The sequence below is a fragment of the Mirounga angustirostris genome, unplaced genomic scaffold (genome assembly GCF_029215605.1).
Source record: "Mirounga angustirostris isolate CCGP_5_RB_7025 unplaced genomic scaffold, mMirAng1.0.hap1 SCAF_2, whole genome shotgun sequence".
Lineage (NCBI taxonomy): Eukaryota > Metazoa > Chordata > Mammalia > Carnivora > Phocidae > Mirounga > Mirounga angustirostris.
Genome location: NW_026991710.1, coordinates 33,027,004 through 33,041,278, shown reverse-complemented (window position 1 = coordinate 33,041,278; position 14,275 = coordinate 33,027,004). Strand labels below are relative to the sequence as shown.

General features: G+C 35.8%; 1 protein-coding gene across 4 annotated transcripts in view; it reads left to right on the top strand.

Moving 5' to 3' along the window:
- The window catches only part of PDS5A (PDS5 cohesin associated factor A), a 137,909-nt gene that overhangs the window by 109,290 nt on the left and 14,344 nt on the right, over nt 1-14,275 (top strand). For all 4 annotated transcript variants that reach the window (XM_064584392.1, XM_064584391.1, XM_045881292.3 and 1 more), the window contains exons 27-32: nt 2,343-2,475; nt 3,046-3,165; nt 4,932-4,994; nt 5,725-5,870; nt 7,265-7,373; nt 10,895-11,247. In XM_064584392.1, coding sequence (XP_064440462.1) covers nt 2,343-2,475; nt 3,046-3,165; nt 4,932-4,994; nt 5,725-5,870; nt 7,265-7,373; nt 10,895-11,247 — 924 coding nt within the window. The remainder of the gene's footprint in view (nt 1-2,342; nt 2,476-3,045; nt 3,166-4,931; nt 4,995-5,724; nt 5,871-7,264; nt 7,374-10,894; nt 11,248-14,275) is intronic.

The window sequence follows — 14,275 nt, the reverse complement described above, 5'->3', positions numbered from 1 at the left end:
CGTTTTTCACTAAATTTAAGCTGCTTCTGAGCTGGGCCCTGGGGCAGGTCAGTTCCAGCACACAAACCCTTTAAGAGGCATTTCTCAGATTGCTAGACTTGTGGGTCCCACTGTGGGACATTTCGGGGATTCATCTCTGTAGTTCCTGTCTTAGAAGTTGGGGTGACCAATGTGGGATTTGAACCTTTCACTCCTCAGGAAAAAGCTCCAGGTATTTTGAGTTTCCTCCCAGTTGTGGGTCACAGCACCTGGGGTGGGGTTCATGGTGAGATTGTGTCCCAGCCTCTCCTACCCACTTTGATGTGTTTTTTTTTTTCTTGTTTGCCTAATGTGTAGTCATCACTCAGTCAGCGTTTAGGTTTTTTAAGAGGAAATTGGTTCCATATGTAGCTGTAGATGTGGCATATTCCTGAGAGAAGGTGAACTTGGGGTCTTACTACATCACCATCTTGAATCAGACCAAGTTCTCGGTTTCTTACTGATCTTCTGTCTGGCTTTTCTGTCCATTACTGAAAATAAGGTATTGAAGGGGTGCCTGGGTGGCTCAGTTGGTTAAGCATCCAACTCTTGGTTTTGGCCCAGGTCATCATCTCAGGGTTGTGGAATCGATCCCTGCATCAGGCTCCACGCTCAGCGGGGAGTCTGCTTGAAGATCTATTCAAATTTCTGATTATTACTGCAGAATCCTCTATTTCTCTTCAATTCTGTCAATTTTTGCTTCATGTAATTTTGGGGCTCTGTTAGGTTTGTATGGCTTTATGATAATAGTATCTTCGTGCTGAACTGAACCTTGTATCAGTGTAGTACTTCTGGGTCTCTTACAATCTTTTTTTTTTACCTTAAATCTATTTTGTCTGATCATAAAATAGCTACCAGCCCTCTTTTGGTTATCATTTGCATGAAATATTTCTATATTTTTTTATCCTTTTACTTTAAGATGCTTTGTGGTTTTACACCAAAGTGAATCTCTTGTAGACAGACATGGGTGGATCTTTTTTTTTTTTCCTCTCCTCTTTTCCCATTCTGATTTCTGCCTTTTAATTGGGGGCTTTTAATCTATTTTCATTTGAAGTAATTACCGGTGAAGAGTTATTTCTGCCATATAGCTATTTGTTTTCTCTGTCTTATATATGTTGTTACTTAATTCCCTTCATTTTTTGTATTTACTTGTTTTTTGTAGTGAACCTTTTTGATTCCCTTTTCTGTGTATTTTTAGTTATTTTCTTAGAGATTACAACTAATACTCGTAACAACCTAGACTGAATAATAGCAGCTTAGTTTCAATAGTATACAAACACTTTGTCCTATACAACTCTACCCCTCTCCCTTTAGTATTGATATTGTGATAGAAATTATATCTTTTTACATTATTTCCATTTACATAGATGTAATTATTATTTACGCATTTGCCTTTAAAGTCTTTATGTAAAAATAGTTAAAATTGAAAGTACAGTAATGCTGGCTTTTATATTATGTGGTTACCCTTTACTATTTGCTAGTGTTCTTTATTTCTTCTTATGGTTTTAAGTTACAGTCTGGTGTCCTTTTATTTCAGCCTGAAGGACTCACTTTAATAGTTCTTTTAAAACAGGTCTACTAAAAATGAACTCCATTAACCTAGTGCTAAATTTCCCCCTTACAGTAGTCCCTCAAAACATTTACATAGAATATAGGCAAAGAAGTACGCATACATTATCATCAAATTATTTCTCCCCTATTGATGCAGTAAATCAGTAAGTCCCATGGCTGCCTGAGAATCATCCTGAGAACTTACTACAAACAGGCCTTACCCTAGATTTGTTGATTTAGGTTCTTCAAGGATTCTAATGTTCATCCTGATTTGGGATTCACTTTTACTTTAGAAATTCAGGTATTCCCTTCAGATACTTTATGTATTAAATGAGTATACAGTATAAGTGGAAAAGCAAAAATAGTTTGAGTTGTGACTGCTTAGCTGAATGACCGGTTACTATGCACATGCAATTTGGAGTCATGTCACAGCAGAATTCCATGCAAATACTAGACCTGCATAGTTTGCAAATCGTCAAAAGAAGAAAGACTGCTGCCTGCTGGTTTCCTCATCATTGCTGGGCAGTGATACATGTCAAATCATCTAAATGTCTATTGAATACCTACAGAATGAATCTTTACATGCCTCGTGAAACTGTCAGACTTCCTTGTATTAAGCTATGTTTTCATTTTTAATATTTTATGGTTTAGTTTATATTTCACTCTTACTTTGTTATATCCAGACAACAGACCTTCCCAATAAGATGTCTAATCCATTAAGCAAAGCACCTACTTTTAGTCTCTCTTAATAGGCGAATATGTTTATCATTTAGGTGCCTATGGTTCATGCTTGAAGTTTTAATGACAAAGAATGAAAACAATAGCCATGCCTTTATGAAGAAGATGGCAGAGAACATCAAGTTAACAAAAGATGCCCAGTCTCCAGATGAATCCAAGACAAATGAAGTAAGATATGTGTTAGGCCAGCGTATATTAAGATAATTACAGGAAAAAATATTACAGTCCTTGTCCCACTTGTTTTTCCTATTACATAATAAATTAGATTACAGAGTGTTCATAAAAATACATATTTATGGTCAGTTTTATTGTATTTTATAATTGAATTCTATTATTGGAGGAATGTTTATTACCCTGAAAAGGACATTAAAATTTCTACAGAGCAGGGGGATAAGAACTAATAAAATTTACTACTCTGCTGTCTTACAAATCTTTAATAAGTCACAGACAAGTAGATACTCCTTTTTGTATGTTTCCCTTGATTTGGTTTGGTTTATTTGTTTTTAATGCATACTCGGCATTCATGTTAATTAGGTAAAGGGTCATTTTGTTTGTTTGTTGTTTTTACCAGGAGGCTACATAAGAAGAAATGCAAACACAAATGTGAAATGTTCAAGGAATAAATAATATCCACATATCCCTCTTTTCATTTCATTTTATACATTGGGTAGAATTGGTACTTGAGGTTATTTTGTGCTACTGAAAGTTATATATGATCTTTCTCTCTTTCCTCCCTAGAAACTTTATACAGTATGTGATGTGGCTCTGTGTGTTATAAATAGTAAAAGTGCTTTGTGCAATGCAGATTCACCAAAGGATCCAGTCCTTCCACTGAAATTTTTTACACAACCTGAAAAGGTAATTTTTTTCTCTTCGTTGTTCCACCACACTAAACTAACTTAAATTTCAGTTACCATCAACCCTAGTGGCAAATAGTGGATTGTCTTGACTACAGAGTAAGAAATAGCTCTTTGTATTTATATCAAGGAATGGGAGATTGTCTTCCAAAGCCCTGAACAAATATCATTCTCACCTTACAGAGTAGGAGAATGCAAATCAAGCTTTATGGTGATATTCTTGCATGAGCTATTCCTTCTGGATATTTCTAGTATTTAAGAGGAGTTTTCAGATTTCTTAAATTGCTTAAATCTCACTTTATTAAAACACTGTATTTTATCAGGCAAGAAATAAAATGTTTGGTACAGTGTAAATATAAATATAAATGAAATAAAATGTTAGAATTAACAGAATTGGGTCTCAGCGAATGATGTATTCTAATCAGCAGCTTCTAAGTTCAGGGACTTTAGACAGTTAACTCTTCTAAGCTTCAATTTCTGTCTCTCTAAAATACAGGTGATAATACCTATGAACAATTATTAATACTTGTCTATAATTTTATAAGAGTTTGTCACATAATAAGCATTCAGTAAATGGTAGTAATAATACATCATTTGTTGTGCTATCAGCAAATTAAGTTTTCCATCTAAGTAAATTTTCCAGCTAACTAAAGTTCTTTGTTTTTTCAACTAATCAGAATTTAAAACCTTTTTTTAGAAAAAAGTTTTCTACCTCTTTACTGCTTTAAGGAAGTATTTGGAAGTTTAACCCTCCTGTGCTTTGTTTCGAAAATAGAATCCTAATTTTTTTTTTTTAATTAAGTAGGCTCCACACCCAGCGTGGGGCTTGAACTCAGGACTCTGGGGTCAAGAGTCACATGCTCTACCAACTGAGCCAGCCAGGTGCCCCCAGAATCCTAAGTATTTTTAATTGGAAAAAATACATCATTTAAAAGTTTTTATACATTTTCAAACCTTAAGATATGCTTCAGAATATTCAGGGTAATACCCTCCCTTAGAGTATTTTACAGAAGAACATAAGTGAGATCACTTAAAAAATTAATAAACTTCTTGGTCATAGTGAATCACTTTAGTTATGTGACACCATTGTGGTTTATATGTGTGCTATTCCTGGATATTTAACAGAAGCATCAAAGGATTCTTAAGTTTCATATAGATAAAACTTTCAAGAAAGTACCATCAGTGTCCACATTAGGTTTAATTCATTTATTAACTAGTAAACATCACTGCCGCCAAAGAACATTATAACTCAATTATATTTTGACAGTGTATTTACATGCCAAATGTAAATTTGATTTGGACAGTCTTCTTATGGTTCTAAGAAACAATATTTTTAATTAAACTGACAATTTTTTTTTTCAATGAGGGTAATTTTCTTGAGATCAAGTGTGAAGTTATTTTAGTGAATATTAAGTGCTTAATATATGTACTGTACCATTTTGGATGCTTTGGGATCCCAGGTGAAGTAAATTTTACAATAGAGTAGAGAATAATCTGGAGACTATTTGCCCTGAATTATATGAAAAAATAGGAATGTGTTTTATTTAAAATGTGATTTAAGTAATTGAACTCTGATATTTGCCAAGTCTTATGTGCCATTGAGTTAAAGCTAGACTTAATGACATGGTTCATTAAATATGCTTTATTTGAGGAATTAATATGTATGCTGGCCCAAATGTATTTGTTATCATAAGGCACAGTGCCTGCAAAGTCGTATTTGGACAATAAAAATACACATGTTCACTTGTTTGTTTGTTTGTTTTGTAGGATTTCTGTAATGACAAAAGTTATATTTCAGAAGAGACTAGAGTACTTCTGCTAACAGGAAAGGTATTGTGTACTAGATAATTTGGAAATCTTTATCTCATGTGTACATTACTTCTGATGTACTTAGAAATAACTTTTAAAAGCCCCATGGATTTTATAGTTCCTGATTCTTAAGGACCATATTGTGGATTGTAGCATCTAAAGCATTTGTTCACTCAGGCTTTTTTCTACCATAAGCAACTCTTGAATTACGACCATGTGTTCTTATCAGTACTAGTAGGCTTCAAGTTATTCATAATACACAAAGCAGATTTTCTTGAAAAATGGTATAATAAATTTAGATATGAAGATTTAAAAAAAGAAATAATTTTAAAGTATTAATGAACTAGATAATTTATATTCCATAAAAGTAACATGACAGCTAAAAGAGCAAAAGAAATTTAATTTTTGATAAAAACAGTGTCTAAACTATTATATACATTTAATAGTTTATAAGACATTTTATTATATCTTATATATTTTTGCTGTGTGTTTCAGGGGCACTTTTTATTTTGATTGACCAATAAGAAATAAATACTGCCTAGTTATTTTTAAGTAGAGGTAATAACTTGTGACTTGTAATTGTATTCGGACAAACCCAATTTTGCAAAATTATCATTTCTAATAAGTTTAGATTTTAACTTTCTAAAGTAACAATTCCTTGGCTTAGGCTAAACAGTATCTTTTACATGTGTCTAAATTTATGTGAATTCCTTACAGTAAGGTATAAATAATATGCATATGTAATTTTTAGCCAAAACCTGCTGGAGTACTAGGTGCAGTAAACAAGCCTTTATCAGCAACGGGAAGGAAACCGTATGTTAGAAGCACTGGAGCTGAGACTGGAAGCAATATTAATGTAAATTCAGAGCTGAACCCTTCAACCGGAAATCGATCAAGGCAATTTTTTTTCTCCATTTGTTTTTGTTACTATCATTCACTACTTGGTTCATCTTTTAATTTTTACCTAAAGCACTAGATCACAAACATAGACTTTAGGAAACATTTTGGCATAAAATAATAGCACTGAGTTTTAGTAAAATTAATGATGGAAATTAAGAGTGCACAATTACATTTTGAACCCATATAACATTCTAAGTATGTAAAAAACTAAAATGGAACAAATTTAAGAGGTTTTTTTTTTTTCTTAAGATTTTATTTGAGAGAGAGAGATCTCAAGGGGGAAGGGTAGAGGAAGAAGCAGACTCCACACTGAGCAGGGAACCCGATGCGGGACTCAATCCCCAGAATCATGACCTGAGCCGAAGGCAGACGCTTAACCGACTGAGCCACCCAGGCGCCCCAAATTTAAGAATATCTAATATATTATAACTAATTTTCATGGAAATGTTTATATAAGAAAAATGAACACTTAGGAAAACTATGAATATAGAACTCTTAAATCGAATTTATGTGCTTTTTAATGTTTAACTCAAATTAGTATAGCATGAGTTAAGATGACATTATTATAACATTTCTACTTATAAGAATATTCCATGTTTATTTTAACATGTCTTTACCATGTTAGCCACTGCATAAAAATTTCCACCTAACCCTACTCTTATCAACACTAGAATTTGAAGCTTTTAAAGATTTTATTCTTACTCATGAAATTTTAAGTATAAACTCAATTTATGTTGTTTTTAAACACATTCTTAGCAGTAGAACCCCAAAATATAAAATAAATTAACATGGAACATCTGTGGTTTACAGAAATGGTGAGTCTCAAACATCTCCCCTGTGGCCTCTTCTTCCAGCCCCCTCCCTTGCAGAGCATTAAGAACACAGACTGGAGGGGCACCTGGCTGGCTCAGTCAGAGGAGCATGCGACTCTTGATCCTCGGGGTTTTGAGTTCGAGTTCCATGTTGGGCGTAGAGATTACTTAAAAATAAAATCTTAAAAAAAAAACCACACACAGACTAGAGACAACTGTACTATACACTATCTATAATACATCTATCACTGTATTTTTACTTTGTGTTAGGGTTTCCTACCCCTAAGAGAAAGTCTTAAAATAGTTGTATGATTTTGTTTCTAGACAGCTAATCTTTCTGTCTGGCGGTTTTAGGCAGTCATTTGTGTCTTACATTAGTAAGGTTAAAGGGAATCAGTAACATGATATAATACAGCAGTGGTCTTATAACCACAGAAGATCTGAATCTTGCTAATGTTGCTTCAGTTGGCTGGGCTTCGAAACTAGCCTAAGCTTCTGTTTCCTTATTGGTTAGTGAAAGGGTAGGCTATCTGTCCATGTGGTGAAATAAAGAAGCTTCGGTTTATTTTTCTTCAACAGGGAACAGAGTTCAGAGGCAGTAGAAACTGGAGTTAGTGAAAATGAAGAGAACCCTGTGAGGATTATTTCTGTCACACCTGTAAAGAATATTGATCCAGTAAAGAATAAGGTAAATTTTTAAAATTTAACAAATGGAATTCTCCCGGAGATTATTACAGTTTCATGGTATATGTTAAGAAACCCCCACTTGACAAGTTAATATATACTACATATTCTACATTTGTGTGTACCACCTCTCACTATACTTACCATGCTTCCACTGCCTACATCCACCCATTTCAAGAGTTGATGTAGCCACCTTTAGTAGTGTCCTTCTCCCACACTACTACTCCCAAAACTTGAAAGACTAGGAATTGAGAGTTTTTGAGATCTTACTTTCAAGTTTATTGACTCCTATAAGAGATATATACACTGTTTTTTTGGTTATATTTCTTAAAAGTTAAATTTATGAGTTAACCTTTTAAAATGTATTTGAGTTTCTATTTAACGGCTACATTCTTTATTGTTGACCTTATAATTATGGCACCCAATTTTAACAATTTTGTGGCAGGAGAGAAACACTGGTAAGAATCAGACCTGAGTCTGAATCCTGGCTCTGCCACTCATTGGCTGTGTGTCCCTGAGCTTCATTAAACTATAGAATGAGACCGGTAACTTACCTCAGTAGCAATGGTATGGAAATAACTATTACTTCTTTTCCTGCAGAATCATATTCTCAACATATTTATCTTTGTATCGCCCACCATATATTTATAGTATTCATCAAATGTTTTAGGAATCGCCCTCAGATACATAAAATACAAGACTATACAGTTATTCCACAATAGCTGAACTATGCAAACTCATTATCTGAATTCAAACTGAATAGATGGTGATACATTTTTAGATCAGTCTTTTACTATTCAGCCTCTTGCTGTTTGTTATCTGAAGTTCAGTATGTCAGTAGATTCAGGTAACAGGGAGCCTCTCACTGTCAAAACTCTTGAAATTCAGAAACCAATAGACTTGAATATTGTGGGGTTCTTGTATAGAATTAAACATTTTGACGTAAACAGACTTACATACAAAAATGCATATTGCCACAGACATTCATTTAAACGTACTTAAATGTGTAGGAAGAGGTGGTACAGGGATAAAAAGTTTTTTCTGGCACAAACAACTATAACTTTTCTAGCCTGTGATATAAAATTCTATGTAAGATATAAATTGATGTTATATGTCAATTATACTTTAATAATAGAAAAGATAAATGTGATATTTAAATTGTAATTTTTGAGAAGCCAAAATGTTACTTTATGATTAATCTATAATAGTGTTCCAAACCCTTATTTTAACTTTTTCACACTTCCAAAGAATTTTTTTTAAGAATTTTTTTTTTTTTTCCCTTAAAGATTCCGTTCATTTATTTGAGAGAAAGAGCAAGCACAAAAGGGTGAGGGGCAGAGGGAGAAGCAGGCTCCCCAGTGAGCAGGGACCCTGGGATCATGACCTGAGCCAAAGGCAGACGCTTAACCAACTGAGCCACCCAGGCGCCCCTCCAAAGAATGTTTTAACAAATTCGCTATAGCCTTGAACACACAGGGGTTGTATTTTGACAAAACTTAATCACTTCCCAGTCAGGTCTCCCATAAGTTGTCGTCATTTCTTTCCAAAGTCTGCTAGGCTCAAAAAACTATCTTGTTGGTATACTAAAAGAAGATAAAGATCGAAGAGAATGTTTCTTGCTGACCAATTTTTCGAAGAGATTAATGCGTAAACCAGTTGATTATGTGTATAAAAATTATCCAGCAAATCAGATATAGGTGTTTACAGATCAGGACATTCTTGGGGCGCCTGAGTGGCTCAGTCAGTTAAGTGTCCAACTTGATTTCAGCTCAGCTCAGGATCTTGGGGTTGTGCTGTTGAGCCCCACATCAAGCTCTGTGCTGGGTGTGGAACCTGCTTAAGATTCTCTCTCTCCCTTTTCTACTGCCCCTCCCCATCTCTTAAAAAAAAAAAAAATCAAGACATTCTCTCCTGTTACTTACTCTGTGAGGGAAATCAAACTGTAATATGAAGGATGAGTAAGGGAGGTGGTTAAAAGAAGCAAGACATAGCCCATGGATTCAGACAGGCAATGTTACCAGTGTTGGCCTGAAGGAGGCTTCTTTTTCTTCATACCTGTGGCTGACCAATGGGTTTCCTCTTTCATTTGTCTTTTAATGAGTTCTTTAAACATGTGCACATGTACATAATTTTCATAAGTGTGTAAATACAGTCATGTGCATGATTTTTATTGCAGCCTTTGTTCCTTTTAAAAAGTAATCTGTATCGGGGCGCCAGAGTGGCTCAGTCGTTAAGCGTCTGCCTTTTGTTCAGGTCGTGATCCCAGAGTCCTGGGATCAAGCCCCGCATCGGGCTCCCTGCTCAGCGGGAAGCCTGCTTCTCCCTCTCCCACTCCCACTGCTTGTGTTCCTGCTCTTGCTGTGTCTCTCTCTGTCAAATAAATAAAACCTTAAAAAAAAAAAAGTAATCTGTATTAATTTTTTTCTTGTCTTACATTTTCACCTGTGTATATACATAAATATTTCCCTTCCCCTTTTTTGCCGCTACAAACAATGTTGCATTAAAAATTAAATGTGCATCAAACATTTACTGGTGATTTTTTATTTCTATGGGCTTACTTTCTAGTAGTGGGATTGCTGAGTCAAAGAGTAAAATGTATTGCAGATTTTAGATATTTCCATATTGCTTCCTTGAAAAAGTGGAACACTTGACATTGCTACCCAGCAAGGTGGAACACTGATTTGTGAATTTTTTCACTTAAATTACTATTTTCATGAGTTTTCATTTAAGTAAATTTTCTTGAATCATGAAAGATTTATAAATATTTTTTACCCAGTCATTCTGAAAAGATTTTCTGGGGGAAATGAAAATTAGTTAATTGAAAAGATTAACTGATTTTTTGGACAATGATAGTGCTCCTTTGTCTTCCTTTAATCAATTTGAATTTTATCAGTTAAAATTATGACTCCTAAATATCCTCTGTATAAGGTCACTTTCAACTCTAAAAACTATTAAAGTCCATTATATGGTATATTAAAATGGGATTTTATTTGAACATTTTAGATGACTTAACACATATATTTGGTAAACTAAAAGAAAAAAATGTTCAGAAAAAAAGTAGAAGGTTAATGTTTGCAGCAAAAAGTGACAAAAATTAGAATGTATGAAGGCAGTGAGAAATTGAAGAACCTTATGTCATAGAATTACAGAAATTATTATAGTCAAGGGAGCATCACAGATAAAGAGCATATTCAATTATGCAAGCATACTCCCCTTTTTTAAAAAGTGATAAATTTAGAGCATACCATCGATTAAAAGGACCTTTTCATTTAGAATGAGTGTGAAAGCAAAACTGAGTAGATTTTCTCTATTTATACCACCTGTGCATTTTAATAAGCATTTATGGCATAGATTATATATGCCAAGCCCCATGGCAGGCCCTGCTCTCAGGTCCTTACCCTCAAGGAGTTCATTAGAAGACTGGAATTCCAGCTCCTCGAAAATACTTTCAAAATGCTTCTTTCCAGTACAGATCATTGATATATAAGGAATTTATGTTTATAGAATTGTTTTGTGCTCTTTTAGGAGATCAATTCTGATCAGACTACCCAGGGCAACATCAGCAGTGACCGAGGAAAGAAAAGAAGTGTAGCAGCAGCTGGTGCAGAGAACATCCAACAAAAAACAGATGAGAAAGTAGACGAATCAGGACCACCTGCCCCTTCAAAACCCAGGAGAGGGCGCCGACCCAAGTCTGAATCTCAGGGCAATGCAACCAAAACTGATGACATAAACAAACCTCTGGGCAAGGGAAGAAAGAGAGCTGCGGTCAGTCAGGAAAGCCCTGGGGGTCTGGAAGCAGGTAACGCCAAAGCCCCCAAACTGCAAGATGGAGCCAAAAAGGCAGCACCAGCAGAAAGACAGATTGACTTACAAAGGTAATGGACACCTTTCTTTCTGGACTGTGAACTTAGACATTTTGTTTTATTCTTAGTATGTGCCGGTCACCCCCAAACACCTAGGCATTTGGGACTGAAAACTGCCCTTGGTTTTCCTGAGTAGGTTATAATGGCATTTGTTTTGATCTCATAACCTCCAGGACGCCAATTTGAAGAGTGATCTTGTTTCTTTTGGTTAATTTTTAATTAGGATATCATGTTTTGTATTTCTGCTTACTAGCAAGGACAATATTAAATTTTGCTTGGTATCCTTCACATGGTTACATGGGCTTTACTTAATTTAAAGGGCTACCTTTTGGGTAAAAAGGTCTCAGAATGGGGTGCCTGGGTGGCTCAGTCAGTTAAGAATCTGCCTTCGGCTCAGATCATGATCCCAGGGTCCTGGGATCGAGCTCTGCATCAGGCTCCCTGCTCAGTGGGGAGCCTGCTTCTCCCTCTCCCTCTGCTGCTCCCCCTGCTTGTGCGCTCTTGCTCTCTGTCAGTAAATAAATAAAATCTTTAAAAGGGGCAGGGTGTCTCAAGTCATGACACAAACAGGTATATCCTGCTCTTGAATTCCTCTTGTTTGAGTTAATTTTAATATAAGTCAACAACTTACCTCTTCCCCCCACTCTCCAGTGAAACCACCTCAGAGCTGCTCATCTTTGATCATTCTTGGGCTGGGACTTCAGCTTCTCTACCCTGTAATGGTGTTCCAGCTGGAGATCTAGAAGTTGGCTCCTCTGAGACCTGACGTACAGTTAGAATTTAGCCCTACCCCCTTCTTTTTTCTTTGTATGTCTGTACCTAACTCATCTCCCCTTGAATTAGACTGTAAGCATCTGAATTCCTTGTAGGAAAGAGACGGTTTTGATCATCTCAGGATGATCCTACCATCGTGCTTCAGTATTTTTATAAAGTATAGTGTTGCCTTGTGTTAACAAGTACATTTTTAAAATTACCATTCATGTTAAATCTTCTTATATTTTAAGTGTCTCAAGCTACCTTTTATGACATCTCATGGGAGCAGATTCAGGCCCAAACCTGATCTAAGTAATGGGTGTTTCTCCTACTCACTTCTAGTTTTATGTGTAGTAAGTGTAATAATGAAAGCTATTGGGGGCAAATTCATTATTTTTCTCCTCAGATCTAGATCTAGATCATATTTAACCTCAGCCCCCTCTTTGTCTTCAGTAAGACAGCATAATAATACCTTCTTCAGAGGACTGTCCTAAGAATTAAATGGATCAATAAATATAAAGCACTTAACCAAGTGCCTTTCACAGAATAAATGCTCATTGTTATAGCCATTGTTTTTGAATTCTAGAGTCTCTACCCCTTAATACACTTTTCAGTTGCACAAAAGTTGAACGCTTTCCTTCGAGGTGGCCAGAATTTTCTGAAGGGTTTCTAAAATTCTATTCTAGGTGTTCCATTAGTACTGATCATCACACACAGGCCACTTGAGCCACCAGACCTTATCTCTGATTAGCGCCTGGTAAAGCCCCCTGCTCTGCTTTTGCTGCACCATGTGCCCCAACATCATCAAACCAACAGAAGTGGCTTCAGTGCCAGAGACTGGTTAAGAATAGCATTGAGGGGCGCCTGGGTGGCTCAGTTGGTTAAGCGACTGCCTTCGGCTCAGGTCATGATCCCGGAGTCCCGGGATCGAGTCCCGCATCTCGGGCTCCCTGCTCGGCAGGGAGCCTGCTTCTCCTTCTGACCCTCCCCCCTCTCATGTGCTCTCTGTCTCTCTCATTCTCTCTGTCTCAAATAAATAAATAAATAAATAAATAAATAAAATAAAATAAAAAATTAAAAAAAAAAAAGAATAGCATTGAGCCTTCTTGAAAATCTAAAAATGTCTTGAGTGAAAAACACCTTAGAAGTCTCAAGTATGCTTGCTGTTAGGTCACGGGGGGCAGTGTGTTAGCCAAAACAGAGTTCTGTGATGGTTTTATATTCTCAGTGAAGCTAGGTGGTTAAATTAGATGTTCTTGACAACTCTGTACTGTGTTAACTGTGTAGAATAGATCAAATATTTTGCACACATGTTTCAGAAACTTGTGATTGAACTGTCTGCTACTAATTTAACAAAATATAGAAGTACATTCTGAAACTTTCTCCCAGGCTTCCTTTTATCTTTTCCTAAACCTAATCTACAACTCTGCCTTTACATTCTAGCATTATGACTTAAGCTTGGAATCCTGAGGAACTGTTGAGTGAAAGCTTACTTACTCCACAGACTCTACTGCTCATGATCCCCTCTTGCATAGAGTTGAATGCCTTATAGGCACACCAGTATTGCTGCTTGTACTTGTCGTTCGTTCTTTTAATTAACAAATACTCAACTGATAAGAGTGCTAGGCATCATGCTGGGTGTTGGCAACACAAATGTATCCAAAGTAAAAAGGTTCTTGCCCTCAAAGAGTTTATTTCCCTAGCTTGTCACCTCCAGAAGAAACCAGAAAACTTTCGCATTAGTTGATAACAGTAAAAGTATAGGACTTTTTTGGTAATTACTGCATAAAACAGAATGAAATTCCGACACATGCTACAACATGGATGGACCTTAAGGACATTATGCTAATTGAAATGAGCCATACCCCAAAGGACAAATACCGTATGATTCCATTTAGATGAGGCACCTAGAGCCATTACGTTCGTATAGACCAAAAGTGGAATGGTGGTTACCAGGACGAAGAGGGAGTAGGCTTTAGTGTTTAGTGGGTGTACAGAGTTTCATTTGGGGAAGATGAAAACATTCTAGAAATGGATGGCCTTGATTGTACAACATTGTGAATGTACTTAATGCTACCATGTACTTAAAAATGGTTAAAATGGTAAATGTTAGGTCATACAAATTTTACTACAACAAAAAAAGTGCTACATAGGAATAATGATCTCTAATACTCATATAGTACTGATTATGAGCCAGGCTCAATTTTAAGCTCTTTGTTAACCTATTAAATCCTCAAAACACCTCTTTGTGGTAAGTTCTACCATTATTCCCAGCTTACAAAGAGGA